The sequence below is a fragment of the Camelina sativa genome, chromosome 3 (genome assembly GCF_000633955.1).
Source record: "Camelina sativa cultivar DH55 chromosome 3, Cs, whole genome shotgun sequence".
Lineage (NCBI taxonomy): Eukaryota > Viridiplantae > Streptophyta > Magnoliopsida > Brassicales > Brassicaceae > Camelina > Camelina sativa.
In genome coordinates this window covers 6,505,079-6,520,172 of record NC_025687.1, presented here as the reverse complement: position 1 = coordinate 6,520,172, position 15,094 = coordinate 6,505,079, and the positions used below count along the sequence as shown (strand labels likewise).

At 38.5% G+C, this 15,094-nt stretch overlaps 6 protein-coding genes across 12 annotated transcripts in view; 2 read left to right on the top strand and 4 right to left on the bottom strand.

Moving 5' to 3' along the window:
* LOC104773170 (ubiquitin-conjugating enzyme E2 1) lies at positions 11–1,832 on the top strand. The gene is made up of 6 exons (XM_010497752.1): positions 11–223; positions 747–882; positions 982–1,007; positions 1,095–1,184; positions 1,280–1,368; positions 1,464–1,832. Exons 2-6 carry the CDS (start codon positions 758–760, stop codon positions 1,590–1,592), a joined length of 459 nt encoding a protein of 152 aa, XP_010496054.1. The 5' UTR covers positions 11–223; positions 747–757; the 3' UTR covers positions 1,593–1,832.
* Positions 1,939–4,866, bottom strand: LOC104773161 (probable LRR receptor-like serine/threonine-protein kinase At1g14390). The gene is made up of 5 exons (XM_010497744.2): positions 3,437–4,866; positions 3,232–3,353; positions 2,907–3,153; positions 2,631–2,824; positions 1,939–2,540 (listed from the first exon to the last, which is right to left on the bottom strand). Exons 1-5 carry the CDS (start codon positions 4,671–4,673, stop codon positions 2,169–2,171), a joined length of 2,172 nt encoding a protein of 723 aa, XP_010496046.1. The 5' UTR covers positions 4,674–4,866; the 3' UTR covers positions 1,939–2,168.
* LOC104773131 (protein IQ-DOMAIN 31-like) lies at positions 7,181–11,095 on the top strand. Of its 6 annotated transcripts, none has more exons than XM_010497718.2 (8): positions 7,181–7,356; positions 8,010–8,153; positions 8,246–8,473; positions 8,569–8,757; positions 8,854–8,934; positions 9,058–9,609; positions 9,694–10,744; positions 10,838–11,095. In XM_010497718.2, exons 2-8 carry the CDS (start codon positions 8,064–8,066, stop codon positions 10,867–10,869), a joined length of 2,223 nt encoding a protein of 740 aa, XP_010496020.1. In that variant the 5' UTR covers positions 7,181–7,356; positions 8,010–8,063; the 3' UTR covers positions 10,870–11,095. The 6 variants fall into 6 exon arrangements, with proteins under 6 accessions (XP_010496020.1, XP_010495984.1, XP_010496024.1 ...); XM_010497722.2 differs by having other exon boundaries at positions 7,182–7,356; positions 9,778–10,744; XM_010497682.2 differs by having other exon boundaries at positions 9,058–10,744.
* LOC104778717 (protein kinase 2A, chloroplastic-like) lies at positions 10,987–11,738 on the bottom strand. The gene has a single exon (XM_019243443.1). The coding sequence runs from the start codon at positions 11,591–11,593 to the stop codon at positions 11,198–11,200; it is 396 nt and encodes a 131-aa protein (XP_019098988.1). The 5' UTR covers positions 11,594–11,738; the 3' UTR covers positions 10,987–11,197.
* On the bottom strand, positions 10,987–15,084 carry LOC104773154 (protein kinase 2A, chloroplastic). Of its 2 annotated transcripts, none has more exons than XM_019243442.1 (8): positions 14,729–15,084; positions 14,118–14,464; positions 13,879–14,014; positions 13,661–13,797; positions 13,448–13,571; positions 13,088–13,233; positions 11,773–12,173; positions 10,987–11,120 (listed from the first exon to the last, which is right to left on the bottom strand). In XM_019243442.1, exons 1-7 carry the CDS (start codon positions 14,790–14,792, stop codon positions 11,850–11,852), a joined length of 1,278 nt encoding a protein of 425 aa, XP_019098987.1. In that variant the 5' UTR covers positions 14,793–15,084; the 3' UTR covers positions 10,987–11,120; positions 11,773–11,849. The 2 variants fall into 2 exon arrangements, with proteins under 2 accessions (XP_019098987.1, XP_019098986.1); XM_019243441.1 differs by lacking the exons at positions 13,088–13,233; positions 13,448–13,571; positions 13,661–13,797 and adding exons at positions 12,533–12,656; positions 12,746–12,882; positions 12,964–13,080 and having other exon boundaries at positions 11,773–12,319; positions 13,996–14,014.
* LOC109130241 (protein kinase 2A, chloroplastic-like) overlaps positions 14,968–15,094 on the bottom strand; it is a 1,421-nt gene continuing 1,294 nt past the window's right edge. Inside the window, exon 4 of the mRNA XM_019239722.1 lies at positions 14,968–14,971. Coding sequence (XP_019095267.1) covers positions 14,968–14,971 — 4 coding nt within the window. The remainder of the gene's footprint in view (positions 14,972–15,094) is intronic.

Sequence of the window (15,094 nt, the reverse complement as noted above, 5' to 3'; positions counted from 1 at the left end):
CCCCCCCCCCCCCCTTCACTGCGTACATTCTAGTTCTTACCTCCATTTCTCTCATCGCACGGTGAAATCGAGAAATCGCCGATCTTTGATTCGATCGGGAAGCTTCTCTGATCACCGGCGGTCAATGCCGCGGACACAGATGTTTGCTTGAAGAAACCTCTTCTCGCCGCGATCTTAGCCTCTCCTCCGGCTTTTTTACCCGACAGCGAGATCTGTTTCCACGGTACCCTTTTCATCTGATCTTCAATCCTCGTTGTCTCTTTGCTGGATCCGTGGATTTTACTTTCATTTGAGCTGTTTCTTGTCATTTTTTGGTGAATTGATTCGATCTTAAGCTCTTTCTAGACTAAAGTCTTAGTCTTTAATGTTTGTTTCTAGGCTTGTTAGGTGTTATATAGGTCGTGGACTTCTTAGGTAGATTCGAATCTAGTACATATTTAGCAGTTTTAGCATCGCATACCTGTACCTGTGAAAAGTTAGTTTTTCTAGGCTCAAGTCTTAGTCTTTAATACAAGTTTCTCCCATATTTTGCAGTTGATGTTTGTTTCTAGGCTAGTTAGCTTTTATGTAGGTCGTGGACTTCTTTGGGAGATTTGAATCTAGTACATATTTAGCAGTTTTAGGTTTTAGCATACCTGAACATGTGAAAAGTTAGTTTATTTGACCATGTTCAGTAGTAATTCCAAGATTCATAGACGTTTTTGAGACCTCAGAATGATGAATATTTGGGTTGATTTCTTATTTAGACTAAAGGAGGATGTCGACTCCAGCAAGGAAGAGGTTGATGAGGGATTTCAAGAGGTTGCAGCAAGACCCACCTGCGGGTATTAGTGGTGCTCCACAAGACAACAACATTATGCTCTGGAATGCTGTCATATTTGGGTAATGTAACAAGGATCTTAGATACTGAGTTAATAAATATTCTGAAAACATTGTCGTTTCTGTACTTACTTAGACTCTGTTTGTTTCTAAATTTTGCAGGCCTGATGACACACCATGGGATGGAGGTAAGGTTATGTTTATGTTGTTGCAATTTGAAATTTTGGGAACGTGAAAAGTGGTGTGTTCTTATGTCTCTTTCTTGATGCTGGCAGGTACTTTCAAACTCTCACTGCAGTTCTCTGAAGATTATCCAAATAAACCACCAACAGTTCGGTTTGTTTCACGGATGTTCCATCCAAATAGTAAGTCATAGAGATACAACATTTCTTCTCTCCATCTGGTTGATGTTTAACTTTTTGCTCCAATTAACCTTCTTTTTTCTATATCTGTTGTGCAGTTTATGCAGATGGGAGTATTTGCTTGGACATTCTACAAAACCAGTGGAGTCCAATATATGATGTTGCTGCTATACTTACCTCCATCCAAGTAAATTCAAAATGCCCTACTGATATCTTACAATGCCCTTAAATATTGGAATTACTCTCTTCTTTTCTAATCTGTTTTTCCCTTTGCTATTGCAGTCCTTGCTCTGCGACCCTAATCCGAATTCTCCTGCAAACTCGGAAGCTGCTCGGATGTACAGCGAAAGCAAGCGTGAGTACAACAGAAGAGTGCGTGATGTTGTTGAGCAAAGCTGGACTGCTGACTAGTAGTAGTCAGTCGTGAGCTTTGTAGCTCTCTCTCCTTTCTCTGTTTCACTCAATGTCACCATTCAGCAACAGCTTCCTTCTCTTTTCAATTATGTCTTGTGTTTCCAAAACTCTTTAAGTGATTCGATGCTTTGATGGCTGGTTCTATGTAACCCAACATCCTTGAAAAAAACAACTATGTACCAAACCAACTAAATTATTCACTTTTGTGTATATATATATGTATTACGTTTTTCTTGCTAGGTACGAAAAACAACTTTGTATTCAAGTTCAAAACTGTTGTGCTATGAAAGTTTTTAAGGGCTTTGGTCTTCTCGTTCTATTGCTCATTCATTGCTTTGCTTTCTTTGTGACGATAATCCCATTTCTACCCCAAAAACTGATGCTTGACATGATGAGATTGGTAACCACAAGTATTAGTAGTTCCAATATAATGTTTGCTTCTTTTTGAGTTGTTATAAAAGTCTCGTCTCTTTCGATGAGAATTACATTCATCTTGTTATATGGTTATTAACCGTTTCTTTGCTTCCTTCAGTGATGATGATTTTACATACAGTATTTCTTTTACATCTACGATTACGAACCACCAAGCCCGAGGTTCCCACTGCTTGTCCATCCTTGTTGCACTTGAATCGTGTATTGCAGATTCCATACAACATCCTCTATCGATGGCCGCTTCCCTTGATCTTCACAAAGACAGTTAATTGCAAACTCAACTGTGGTTCTCAATGACTCATATGCATATGTTCCTCTCACACACGGATCTGCCAAGCTTCGCAACACCGATGGTTCGTCTCTCAAACCATTCTCCAGCTGAAGCTTCAAACTTCCTAACTCTGAAGATGCAGCCGCTAGTACTTTGCCTGTGATGATCTGAAGTAGTATCACTCCAAACTGGTACACATCTTCTTTCTCTCCATCTTCATTACTAGGGCTCTCCGCTCCAACCTGTAAAGCCCCCAAATGATTCTATATCATGAGATTAAAATCAATAATAGTAAGCTAAGTCTTGGTTATCTCTGGTTTGCATATTTGTACCTTGGATGGTAAAGGAATAGTATAATTACTGAGTTTTACAGTGAGTGTTTCATCAAGTAAAATATTCTCTACATCCAAATTGTTCCCATATATTCCTGGTGCCACTCCTGTGTGCAAGAACTGTATTCCTCGAGCTACTCCAATGGCTGTAGACATTCTCTGAGGCCATTTAAACACCTCTTTCTTTCTCCAATCTGTCAAAAAAATAATTCAAACTATTAGTTTTCCATCAAAAGTCAAATATCTTCAAATCGAATTATCTTTTTCAGGTAGTACCGGTGAGGTAATCCCTCAAAGACCCGTTAGAGATGTATTCTTGGACGATGAAAATGGTGCTCCCGGCGTATGGATGATGATCTTGATAAGTACCAATACAGTGTCCAAGAACACTGACCAAATGCATATGCCTTAGCTTTGATAAAACTTCCATTTGTTGAGCCAAATTTTGTGTTGAAGTCTTCTGTTTTAGCTTAATACACCTCACTGTCACTGCTATGCCTTCTCTAAGGCAACCTTTATACAGCTGTTTAGAAATTAGATATACTGATTAAATAGACTCAGAGCAAGTTTATATCATGTCGTATTAACAATTTTCATTTACCTGTTCTCCACAGAGATTCGCTGCATCAAAATTGTTGGTTGCTTCTTCCAGTTCCTCCAAAGAGAAAACTCGGTACGGTGATAGACCAATCACCGCGGATCTCATTGTTTGCGGTACTCGTCCTACATTTGAAATACTCAAGCTAGTTAAGTTAATGGGTGGTGAAAACTTGATTCAAGATTTCAAAGTAATAACGTTGCATTACTTGCATCTGGTACTGTCTTTGATGTGGTGGACCTGGTGTTGGTGCTGCAAACAGAGACCTTATCGACATTGTTTGCTTCAAATGGCTCTTCCTTTGATCCTGATTTTCTCATCCTAAACAAAACCGCTGAAACGAGGATCACACCAATGACAATGCCAATCACCAATCCAAGTTCTATTCCTGTATCTTCTTCTTTCTTTTCTTGATCCTTAGTGTCAGACTTCACAGCAGCCACTGCTTGCTTTGCTTCGTTTTCGCAGAAGGTTACTGGACGCTGATATTTTGCAGAAGGAGAACCATTTACAGACAAGCAATTAAATGTGAAGAGCACTGTCTGGTTATGAAAACTCTTGGAAGATAAGCAAGATGGAAGCTTCCCAGTCAGAAGATTCCGAGAAACATCTAATATTCTAAGCTTGGAGCTGCATAACGATGAACTTGGAAGTGATCCACTCAACAAGTTCTGTGACAAACTTAGATTCTGAAGCGAAGGAAGCGAAAACAGGAGTCTTGGGATTGAACCAACGAACTTGTTGGAGGAAAGATCCAGGCTTTGAAGCATATTCAGCTTCTTGATCTGTTCTGGAATCTTAGATCCAAAAGAGTTGTTCCTTAATGAAACAGTGATCAAATTACTTGCTAGTGAAGTAACAACTTCAGGACCGAGTTTATTACCGCCTAAATTCAGCTCTTGAAGATTCGACAATCCTCTGAGATCAGGAACACTTCCATTAAACAGATTATTGGCTAGAACAAAACTTCTCAGATTCTTCAACGACGAGATCTCTTTAGGAATTTTCCCAGTGATGAAATTGGAACTAAGATTGAGAGATTGAAGAGACGAAGATAACCTGATGATTTTCGAAGGGAGAGGACCAGAGATGCCAAGAGAGACAAGAGACAAAGTCTTTAAGTTTGAGAGTTTTGTAACAACAGTGAAGAGCGAGTCACTGGAGAATCTCCCAGGGAGCTTAACGGTTCTGTTTCCTGTGACGGTTAATTCGGTTACGTGACCGTTGAAACAGAGGATTTTGAAAGAAGGAGAAGGAGGAAGGTAGCAGAAACTTGTCAAGTTGGTCCATGATCGAAGAACCGGTGGATACTGTAAATGCTTTTGGATTTCTAATAGAGTTCTTGATTCACTTGACGTTAGCTGTGATTCTGAGAGTGATGGCAGAAGAAGAAGAAGGATAAGGAAAGTGAAAGTAAAGGTTTGGCTATTATAAGAATTATGCATTTTCTCTGGAAACGATTACAGAGAAAGAAAGAAAGATTAGAGGAACAGAGAGATTATTAGTGTGAGTTGATTAGTGGTAGTATTAAAACAAAAAAAAGAGGTGTTTTGTACATAAATTCTTGAGATCTTTTTTAGATCAGAGGCAGATTTTCTCGGGAAAATGGCAAAGAAAGTATAATAAAAACAATGTTCTGGGACAGAGCAAGAAAGGAAAAACAAGTTTTTAAGTGGAGAGAAGAAGACAATAATAAATACAAATTTTTTTTAGTGTTCATCATCTTTTGTTGATTGTTTCACATTGACAGACTGTTTTACTGCTTCGAAGAAAGTGATGAATTAGAGATCCTTAAAATACGTAAAATCCACATGACATATCTGACTATTTATCTACTTTCTTTGATCCAAAATTGCCACAATTAGATTTTATTATTTATATTTACTTCAACTTGTTATTATAACTAATTTCTCTGTAATGTTCAGACCTTTATATTTATTACTATAACGATGCATTCATTGGATAGATGCATAGACATGCACCAACCTATACATACATACATGTTTGACGAATAAATGTTTCTAGTTGTACTTCTCTCGATCTCTTCCCCAAAGTTAAAAATTCTTCCATCTTTACAGATCAAGGATCAACAAATATTTATGGAGAAGCGTTTCTTCTAATAAATTAGCGACCAGTGTAAATGACTAATTTGTAATGAAGTACTATTATGTAGTCAAAGTCAACTAGGGAGCAAGCTTTGTTTTTTTACAGTTGACCACGAAGTTCCACGTCGCGGGTTGAAGCAGTCTCACTTGCTAACTAAAATACCTCTCGGTCAACGTAATGGTCGACGTTTTGATCAGATCACGCCGATCATTACCAAAGTCACCGTGGCTATACAAACCTCATGTAAAAGAATTACATGTCCTAATTAACCAAATCTTTACACCATATATATGAATATATATGATCATCTTATAGATTATTTAATACTACATCGTACTTTTTTTTGCATGATCATCAAACCAACCAAACAAAAATAATACTGCAAACTAATTTGACCAATATATTTTGTAATCATCGCACTATTATTGATTATATATTGAGATGTTTAATTATTTGTCGGTGAGTAAGTTTAATTAGGAATTGAGGTGTCGTTTTGTTTTTGTGTGTGTTTAGAAAGTGTTAAGAGATTCTAACAAAATGTTCCGCCGTGTTTCTTTTTGGTGTGATGAACTGTCCATTACCTTTTCTTCTTTTTATTCTTTATACATCTAACTCTTAATGTTCTTCTTTAAGTGGCCTGACTTACGATCTTAGATTCCTAATTAAAAGAAGTTTGGTTGTAGCAACCAAAAAGTTTGGTTATATAAGCTAACACCAAACAGCAAATATTCATCGAAGTTAAAATTTGGTGTACACAAAAGTTTGAAGTTCAAAACCCCTAAGGTTTTTATCAGAAGCACTCGAAAACATACAAAAAAAAAAGCTGATGATGAGACTCAAAATTAAACCATATTTTGCCAAAGTTTCCAAGTAGTCATGATTGAAAGATGTATACTTTAAAAAAAAAAAAAAAAGGCAAGGGTAGATAAAATGCTAGTTAGCAGGCACAGCACATGCATCTGCCTTTGTAATAAGCGGCACTGCCAAAACATCAATTAATATTAGTGTACAACATGCATTTCTTCTTCTAAAATATCTTCTCAAATAACTTACTACTAAGCATTATTTATCTTTGGGCTTACAGGCTTGTTAAAGTTTAAACCCCCATCCATATGTATCAAACTCACACTTTAGGCCCAAACACATGCATGCATTTTAAGTCAATCCATATACTTATGTCTGTTATATAATCCAGAACATTTAATATTTTACCAAACACTTACACTTGTTAAAAAGTCTGAATTGAATTCAATATCTAGTAGAATCAAGCTCTTTTTTTTTTTTGTCATCATTCACTTACGTTTTTTCCAACTAGGAGTCGAAATCACATACTTAAAAATATACAAAAATGGTATCACCAACCATTTGTACTAAAAGGATTTGAAACAATATATGATCACATTTAAATCTGTTTGTCTGTTGTGTGATAAAGTAAAATTTTAGTTGTTGTAACGGACAAATGAAATTTTATCTAGATAGTTAGAATACAATACAATATCATCAAGAGCTGTTTACGACTTTAAAAAAATTGTTAAAGTACAAGACGTTTGGATTTAGCGGACTAACCACTTGGATAATGACACCCTTAAAATTGTTGATTCTTATTTTCTTTTCAAAGCAATCAATCATCATCATCCAACGTTATGATCCAAATAAAAAAAGTGAGGGTACTTACGTAAAATCAACGTTATTTGACTCCTTTAATTTGGGCCCAGAAAAGGCCTAGTTTTAAGACTTTGCTGCCAACACATCATTCCAAAAACGACGTCACTTTTGGACCGAAATTAATTTCGTCCATTCCTTTATTTTGTTCTAATTAATAAAATAAATAAATAAATTAAATGAACTCTCTGTCATCTGCTTCTTTCGCTATCAGTGGAACCGTTGGGAGAGACTTCACTGTGAGAGAGAGAGAGAGCTACTATGCTTCTTATAGCCTTTTTAGGTCATTGATCGATCTTTGTTCTGGCGACTTTTAAGGACAACATTCGAAGAACAAGCTGTGTTTTAAAAAAGAGTTTGGTACTGATCAATCATTTTAGCTTGCATTCAATTCTTCTGAGGTTGACGTTTTTTTTTTAACACTATTTTGCAATAAGAATTTTTTTTTTTGTCTTTGCCTTTTGATTTCTCTACCCAGATCTGATTTATTTCTCTCTGAATTTGTTAGAAAGATTTGATTTTTATTTTGGTTATTTGCTCAATTGGAAATCTTACAGAGCTCCCTGCAACTAATTTTTTAGGTTTTTGTTTCTATTTTTGTTTTTTTTAATATCTGAATCATCAGGATTTTTGCTCTGCTGTCTTCAAGATCTCTACTTTTATTCTTCACTTTATTTAATGCGTCGGTGGATTCGTTCTACTTTTATGTTATATCACTGATTCACTGAACCCAATGGCTTTAGCTGATGGACTGTGCTAGCTACTGTGTGTTTTTAGGGTTTATATATTCTTGATGATCTTTTTTACTGGTTTTTGCTTTTGGGTTTTGGGAATTATAACTTGTTGAATGTTACACCACCTCATGTTCAATGCTCTTTGTCTATGGTGCTTTGTTTTACTTGAAATTCACTGACTTTTAGCTTGTAACTTTGCTTGTGATGATGTGAATTTTAGAGATTTAGCATGTTTCTTTTGCTTGTGAAAATTCACAGACTTGACTTCTTCTTCTGCAGGTTTCTTCAGTTTAGCAACTTTCTATTTTCAAACGCCATCGTGCTCTGTTAAGGATGGGAAAGACTCCTGGTAAATGGATCAAGACTTTGCTTCTCGGGAAGAAGTCTCCCAAGTCGAGTTTAGAGAACCGAAGCCAGAAACTGGTAAAGAATATGGGAATTTTTAGTTTATTTGTTTCCCTTTAAACATATGTGGATACTTCTAACCAAGAACGTGCTATTCGTTATGTACTAAGGGATCTGCTAAGAAAGAAGAGCTGGTAGTATCGGTGACAGAAGATTTGTCAAACTTAACGGTTGATCCACCAGTGGTTTCATCACAACCAGTTCCGGCTTCTTCTGCTCAAAATGTGGCAAACAATGGCGATGAGTCGAAGGATAATCTCGAGTCAGGGAATGACTTGGGAGAAATCGAGCTTGAACGAGCTGCAATTAAGGTTCAAGCTACTTTCAGAGCTCATCAGGTACTTATTCTTTTGCCGTAGTAAAGACAAATCTACCTGAATAGTTTTGAAACATATAAGATTCTGGTAATGATGTTTTGGTTCTTCTACTGAAGGCGCGTAGAGCATTTCGGACCCTTAAAGGTATCATCAGGCTCCAGGCATTTATCCGTGGTCACCTGGTCAGAAGACAAGCCATTGCAACATATTCGTGTATATTTGGAATTGTGAAGTTTCAGGCTCTTGTTCGTGGCCAGAAAGCTAGATCTTCAGATAATGGGATTGTATTTCAGAAAACACATATGGTAGGATTTCTTTGTCACGCCTTGATTTACATAGTTGGCTGATTTTGTAGGCGTGTCATGTTTTTTATTAAGCTGTAATTTTCTTTCTTCTTTTAGGTAGCCGGTGATTCGGAAGCTTTGCAATCGAACACGTATAGTTGGATGGACAATCCCACAAAGTTCGTCTTTGTTAATCAGGTATTTTTAACTTATGTTTCAAGGTGCTTGGTGGAATAATAAGTTTCATAACTCCTGCTTGATAAACCTGGATTTACCAATCCTGCAACATAACGTGTGTTATCTGTTTCTCTGATTTTTCAGCTTCTAGCTTCTTCAGCAACTGCATTGCCTCTGAAGATCCAATATGGTCCTGAGGAACCTAACTCAGCCAAGGTTTGGCTTGTACGCTGGACACAATTGCAAGTTTGGTCATCTGGCTCACGAGTAGCTAGGGTTGAGATTCCAAAATCTCAGTCAAAGAAGCGAAATTATGAAGCTGTGGTTGAAGCAGATAAGGCAAGGCCAAAGCGAGGTATCAAGAAACCATCTGGTCCAAATAGTGGAACTGGTGCCATCCGTTCTTCAGCTGAAAGTGATAAACCTAAACGAAATGTGAGGAAGGCTTCCACGCTTAGTAAAGATGCCGTGAGAACTGAGAGTAACAAAGCTAAGCCCCATTCTAGAAAAAGTAGAGGCGTCTCAAAGAAGGAGGTATCTCCTTTGGAAATTAAAGATGAGAAGCCCAGTCCTAGTCTCAAAAGGTCTTCTCTTTCAAACGGGTCAAAGAAAGCCACCTTTAGATCTGCTGAGAAGAAGAAGAAAGATACTGCTGATTCTGTGCAGATTGAGCATGAAGAGAAAGTTTCAGAGAAGGTTCTTGAAGGAGGAGACAATATTGAGTTGGCTGAAACGGAGAAAAGTACTCTAGATTCTGTGCAGATAGAGCCTGAAGGGAAGGTTCTTGAAGGAGGAGACAATATTGAGTTGGCTGAAACGGAGAAAAGTACTCTAGATTCTGTGCAGATAGAGCCTGAAGGGAAGGTTCTTGAAGGAGGAGACAATATTGAGTTGGCTGAAACGGAGAAAAGTACTCTAGATTCTGTGCAGATAGAGCCTGAAGGGAAGGTTCTTGAAGGAGGAGACAATATTGAGTTGGCTGAAACGGAGAAAAGTACTCTAGATTCTGTGCAGATAGAGCCTGAAGGGAAGGTTCTTGAAGGAGGAGACAATATTGAGTTGGCTGAAACGGAGAAAAGTACTCTAGATTCTGTGCAGATAGAGCCTGAAGGGAAGGTTCTTGAAGGAGGAGACAATATTGAGTTGGCTGAAACGGAGAAAAGTACTCTAGATTCTGTGCAGATAGAGCCTGAAGGGAAGGTTCTTGAAGGAGGAGACAATATTGAGTTGGCTGAAACGGAGAAAAGTACTCTAGATTCTGTGCAGATAGAGCCTGAAGGGAAGGTTCTTGTAGGAGGAGATAATATTGTGTTGACTGAAAAGGAGAAAGATAACACTGATGCAGTTCCGGTGGAGCTTGATGTTGTACAAGATGAGAACTCACCGGTTTTGGATAAACTGGAGGAAGATGAACCCAAAACTGCAGAGACCAATGATAAAGGTGATGACCTCAAATGTTCAGAGGTTGAGATAAGCTCTGAGAACAGTAATGTTTGTTCTGATAACACAAAGCCTACTGAAAGAAGAGCATTGCTGCCTGCAAAAATTGACAATCAAGATCACGGACTTACGCATAGCGGACGAAAAATCCCTAGCTACATGGCCCCAACTGCATCTGCAAAAGCCAGAGTCAAAGGAGAAAGCTCTCCGAGGTTTTCCCTTGAGAAGACTGAGATAAATGGGTCAGTGCGACGCCATTCACTGTCATCTCCAGCCAATGGTCAGCTGAGTACTACTACCATGTCTCCAAGGGCTCACAAACTTCTCCTAGCCTCAGCCAAAGGATCTATGAATGGTGACAAATCTCTTACTTCTTCCAAGGACATAACTCGTAAGCAAGACTCAAATTTACACGATTCTTTTAAAAGTTTTAAGCTTTACTTAAATAATTAACCTCATAACCCATTTTTCTGTATTGTATCAGACAAGTCAACAAGAAGTGACTGGAAACGGTGAAGGCTCAGGCAAAAGAGAGTGTCATCTCATCATCTTACATGGTCGAATTCAATTACTTAGTGTGTTTCCTCTGCTTTTTGGTTTGGTTTGGTGAGTTTAGAGTGTGGTCAGTGTTCATGTTAATAACATCCTTTTCATATATGTTGCTTCAGTTTACTCTGATATGTTTGAAGACACAAAAAGGTTTGAGTAAATAGTTTCATCTTTGTATACATCTATTCATTCACTCCTCTCTAATTACACAGATATACCTGAATCTCAACCACTCCATTTTACATATATTATACATACAAACTTATGAGCAAGAGCATTCCTTCGATCAGTGCTTTCATCTTACCCGAGGAGGTTTGTTGTAAGAAGGTAAAGGCGATGCACTGGGAGTTACGTTGTGCAGCGGCCGATCCTGAGAATATCTTACCGGAGATTTCTGCACAGGAGAGGCATGATGAGACCTCGGAGATTCCATATGCGTGTGTTTGGTTCCAGGTTTAGCAACAGATTCTAGCTGTTCTAATGTGACTAAAACCTCTGACATTTTCGGCCTGAGCTTTGCATCGGGATTTAAGCACTGCAACGCGAGATTAGCAGCTGTGAAAGCTCCCTTTTGTGGATATTGACCCCCTAGTTTCGTGTCCATTATGCGAAAAAGCTTTCTCTTATCACCAAGGTACGGTGTTGCCCAGTCCACAAGACTATATTCGCTTCCCCCGTTTGAACTGTCCATGGCACGTCGTCCTGATATTAGTTCCAGTAGTACAACCCCGAAGCTGTACACATCACTCTTTGCAGTCAATCTACCTATATGGAGGATGAAGATGAGCTTTCAGAAAGTGTCAATGAAACCGAAACAATCTAAAAGTCAAAGATATTTGGTTAAGCTTTTCAAGATCAGTNCAGATATACCTGAATCTCAACCACTCCATTTTACATATATTATACATACAAACTTATGAGCAAGAGCATTCCTTCGATCAGTGCTTTCATCTTACCCGAGGAGGTTTGTTGTAAGAAGGTAAAGGCGATGCACTGGGAGTTACGTTGTGCAGCGGCCGATCCTGAGAATATCTTACCGGAGATTTCTGCACAGGAGAGGCATGATGAGACCTTGGAGATTCCATATGGGTGTGTTTGGTTCCAGGTTTAGCAACAGATTCTAGCTGTTCTAATGTGACTAAAACCTCTGACATTTTCGGCCTGAGCTTTGCATCGGGATTTAAGCACTGCAACGCGAGATTAGCAGCTGTGAAAGCTCCCTTTTGTGGATATTGACCCCCTAGTTTCGTGTCCATTATGCGAAAAAGCTTTCTCTTATCACCAAGGTACGGTGTTGCCCAGTCCACAAGACTATATTCGCTTCCCCCGTTTGAATTGTCCATGGCACGTCGTCCTGATATTAGTTCCAGTAGTACAACCCCGAAGCTGTACACATCACTCTTTGCAGTCAATCTACCTATATGGAGGATGAAGATGAGCTTGCAGAAAGTGTCAAAGAAACAGAAACAATCTAAAAGTCAAAGATATTTGGTTAAGCTTTTCAAGATCAGTAAGTCAAAGCTTTGAAACATTCTTGGAAAAAAGCTTGTGAAGTGTTCTCACACAGAAACTGATAAAACCTATTTTCGTGGTTTTGTCAATAGTTTATTGCCGCGTATATGGAACAAACCTGTGGCGACGTATTCAGGAGCTGCATAGCCATGAGTACCCATGACCTTTGTTGACACATGTGTATTATCACCAGTTGGACCTGCTTTCGCCAAACCGAAATCCGAAAGTTTAGCATTGAAGTCCTGCATTAAGACACAGTTCCTAACCGTTAAGAATCATAAGCGAATCCCAAAAGCTGTTGAAAGAGAGTTTTTTTGCTAGGGTTTATTACAGAGTCGAGTAGAATGTTAGCAGCTTTGAAGTCTCTGTATATCACTTGTGACTTCGCTTCATGAAGAAAAGTTAGCCCTTTAGCTGCACCTACTGCTACTTTCATCCTTATCGCCCATGTAAGTGGCTGCGCACCACCTGCAAAGACCATGAAACTAAGAAACTGCCAAGCTTCAACCATGAATTCAAGAACATTGTTGAATTGTAGAAAACACATACGTCTAAAAAGATGATTCTCCAAGCTTCCTTTGGGCATGAACTCATATACAAGAAGCCTGTTTTCTCCTTCAGCGCAATACCCAATTAGTAATACAAGATTAGGGTGACTAAGTTGACCAAGATNCCTCTTATCACCAAGGTACGGTGTTGCCCAATCCACAAGACTATATTCGCTTCCCCCGTTTGAACTGTCCATGGCACGTCGTCCTGATATTAGTTCCAGTAGTACAACCCCGAAGCTGTACACATCACTCTTTGCAGTCAATCTACCTATATGGAGGATGAAGATGAGCTTTCAGAAAGTGTCAATGAAACCGAAACAATCTAAAAGTCAAAGATATTTGGTTAAGCTTTTCAAGATCAGTAAGTCAAAGCTTTGAAACATTCTTGGAAAAAAAGCTTGTGAAGTGTTCTCACACAGAAACTGATAAAACCTATTTTCGTGGTTTTGTCAATAGTTTATTGCCGCGTATATGGAACAAACCTGTGGCGACGTATTCAGGAGCTGCATAGCCATGAGTACCCATGACCTTTGTTGACACATGTGTATTATCACCAGTTGGACCTGCTTTCGCCAAACCGAAATCCGAAAGTTTAGCATTGAAGTCCTGCATTAAGACACAGTTCCTAACCGTTAAGAATCATAAGCGAATCCCAAAAGCTGTTGAAAGAGAGTTTTTTTGCTAGGGTTTATTACAGAGTCGAGTAGAATGTTAGCAGCTTTGAAGTCTCTGTATATCACTTGTGACTTCGCTTCATGAAGAAAAGTTAGCCCTTTAGCTGCACCTACTGCTACTTTCATCCTTATCGCCCATGTAAGTGGCTGCGCACCACCTGCAAAGACCATGAAACTAAGAAACTGCCAAGCTTCAACCATGAATTCAAGAACATTGTTGAATTGTAGAAAACACATACGTCTAAAAAGATGATTCTCCAAGCTTCCTTTGGGCATGAACTCATATACAAGAAGCCTGTTTTCTCCTTCAGCGCAATACCCAATTAGTAATACAAGATTAGGGTGACTAAGTTGACCAAGATAGTTTACTTCAGTCTGAAAGAAAAAAAAACCAAAACAACATCTCAGTGTCAGCAAAACAACCACACACACAGATCAATCATGGTGAACAGAAAAAGGGAGAAGAAACGGTACTTACCAACCACTCTTTATGACCTTGAAAGCCTTCAGGCTTAAGCTTCTTAACAGCAACAACGATTCCAGAACCAGGTCGTGAAGCAGTGAGAGTTGATTGATCAATCCATCCTTTGAATACACAACCAAAACCTCCTTCCCCAAGTACACTATCAGGACGAAAGTTCTTAGTTGCGTTCTTCAGCTCGTTAAAAGTAAAAGCTTTTAGGTTTGGCGATGAAAGTATCTCTCCTTCTGTCCTAAGTGCTGGTAATGGTCCTAAACTACTATCTGTGCTGTAAGAAGCTGTGCTTAGTCCTGAAGGTGCCGTTGAACGGCTTGTCTTGCTCGAAACTTTAGTGGATGAAGCAGCTACACCCAAAAATGATCAATCAAACATACGAACACCAATACGGATATAAACGTTGACAGACACAAGTAATAAAACAGAGGAATTCGAAAAGTTTGACTTTTTGATGATGATCCAGAGATGATGAACAAATAACTTAAAAAGTTACAAAGATTTTAACTCTGACCCGCAAAACTATTCTTAAAAAAACCATTTTGAGAATTAAAGAAGAAATCTCCGAGAAACTTAACATAGAAACCAAAATAAGTAGGAGATGAACTAATTACCGGAATTAGCATGGGAGCTATGGTTGCTATCCACTTTAGCTGATGAACCTAAGCAATTACCCATTTCAGATAAGACCCCAATATGGAGAGACAAAGCTACTGTTCTCTTGGAACAATGGAAACAGATGATTTAAGACAAAAGAACAGAGTCTCGAAGAAACCAACAACACAAAACAAGCTTTGTTTTCTTGTACAATAGTTTTTATCTTTTATAGTCTTAACGGCGGCGCAGTGTCTGCCTAGCTGAATATATGTACACGCAAATAGAATGAAAAATATTACAACATGAGAGGAAAATCTAAAATAAGGAGAGAAGAAGGAACAAGGAAGGTGAAGAACATGGGATCAGAAGCCAAAGTACATAAA

Bases quoted from the DNA above. Each gene is read 5' to 3' on its own strand.
- LOC104773131 (XM_010497682.2), top strand. From the start codon at position 8,064: ATGGGAAAGACTCCTGGTAAATGGATCAAGACTTTGCTTCTCGGGAAG. The intron at 8,154-8,245 runs GTAAAGAATATG...TTATGTACTAAG, and splicing joins AGAACCGAAGCCAGAAACTG to GGATCTGCTAAGAAAGAAGA. The intron at 8,935-9,057 runs GTATTTTTAACT...CTGATTTTTCAG, and splicing joins AGTTCGTCTTTGTTAATCAG to CTTCTAGCTTCTTCAGCAAC.
- LOC104773154 (XM_019243442.1), bottom strand. From the start codon at position 14,792: ATGGGTAATTGCTTAGGTTCATCAGCTAAAGTGGATAGCAACCATAGC. The intron at 13,572-13,660 runs GTAATAAACCCT...GTCTTAATGCAG, and splicing joins CTAACATTCTACTCGACTCT to GACTTCAATGCTAAACTTTC. The intron at 13,234-13,447 runs GTTTGTTCCATA...TCCTCCATATAG, and splicing joins TCCTGAATACGTCGCCACAG to GTAGATTGACTGCAAAGAGT.
- LOC104778717 (XM_019243443.1), bottom strand. From the start codon at position 11,593: ATGGACAGTTCAAACGGGGGAAGCGAATATAGTCTTGTGGACTGGGCA.
- LOC104773170 (XM_010497752.1), top strand. From the start codon at position 758: ATGTCGACTCCAGCAAGGAAGAGGTTGATGAGGGATTTCAAGAGGTTG. The intron at 883-981 runs GTAATGTAACAA...TAAATTTTGCAG, and splicing joins TGGAATGCTGTCATATTTGG to GCCTGATGACACACCATGGG. The intron at 1,369-1,463 runs GTAAATTCAAAA...TTGCTATTGCAG, and splicing joins CTATACTTACCTCCATCCAA to TCCTTGCTCTGCGACCCTAA.
- LOC104773161 (XM_010497744.2), bottom strand. From the start codon at position 4,673: ATGCATAATTCTTATAATAGCCAAACCTTTACTTTCACTTTCCTTATC. The intron at 3,154-3,231 runs GTAAATGAAAAT...ATTTCTAAACAG, and splicing joins CGAATCTCTGTGGAGAACAG to CTGTATAAAGGTTGCCTTAG. The intron at 2,541-2,630 runs GTACAAATATGC...GGGGCTTTACAG, and splicing joins CTATTCCTTTACCATCCAAG to GTTGGAGCGGAGAGCCCTAG.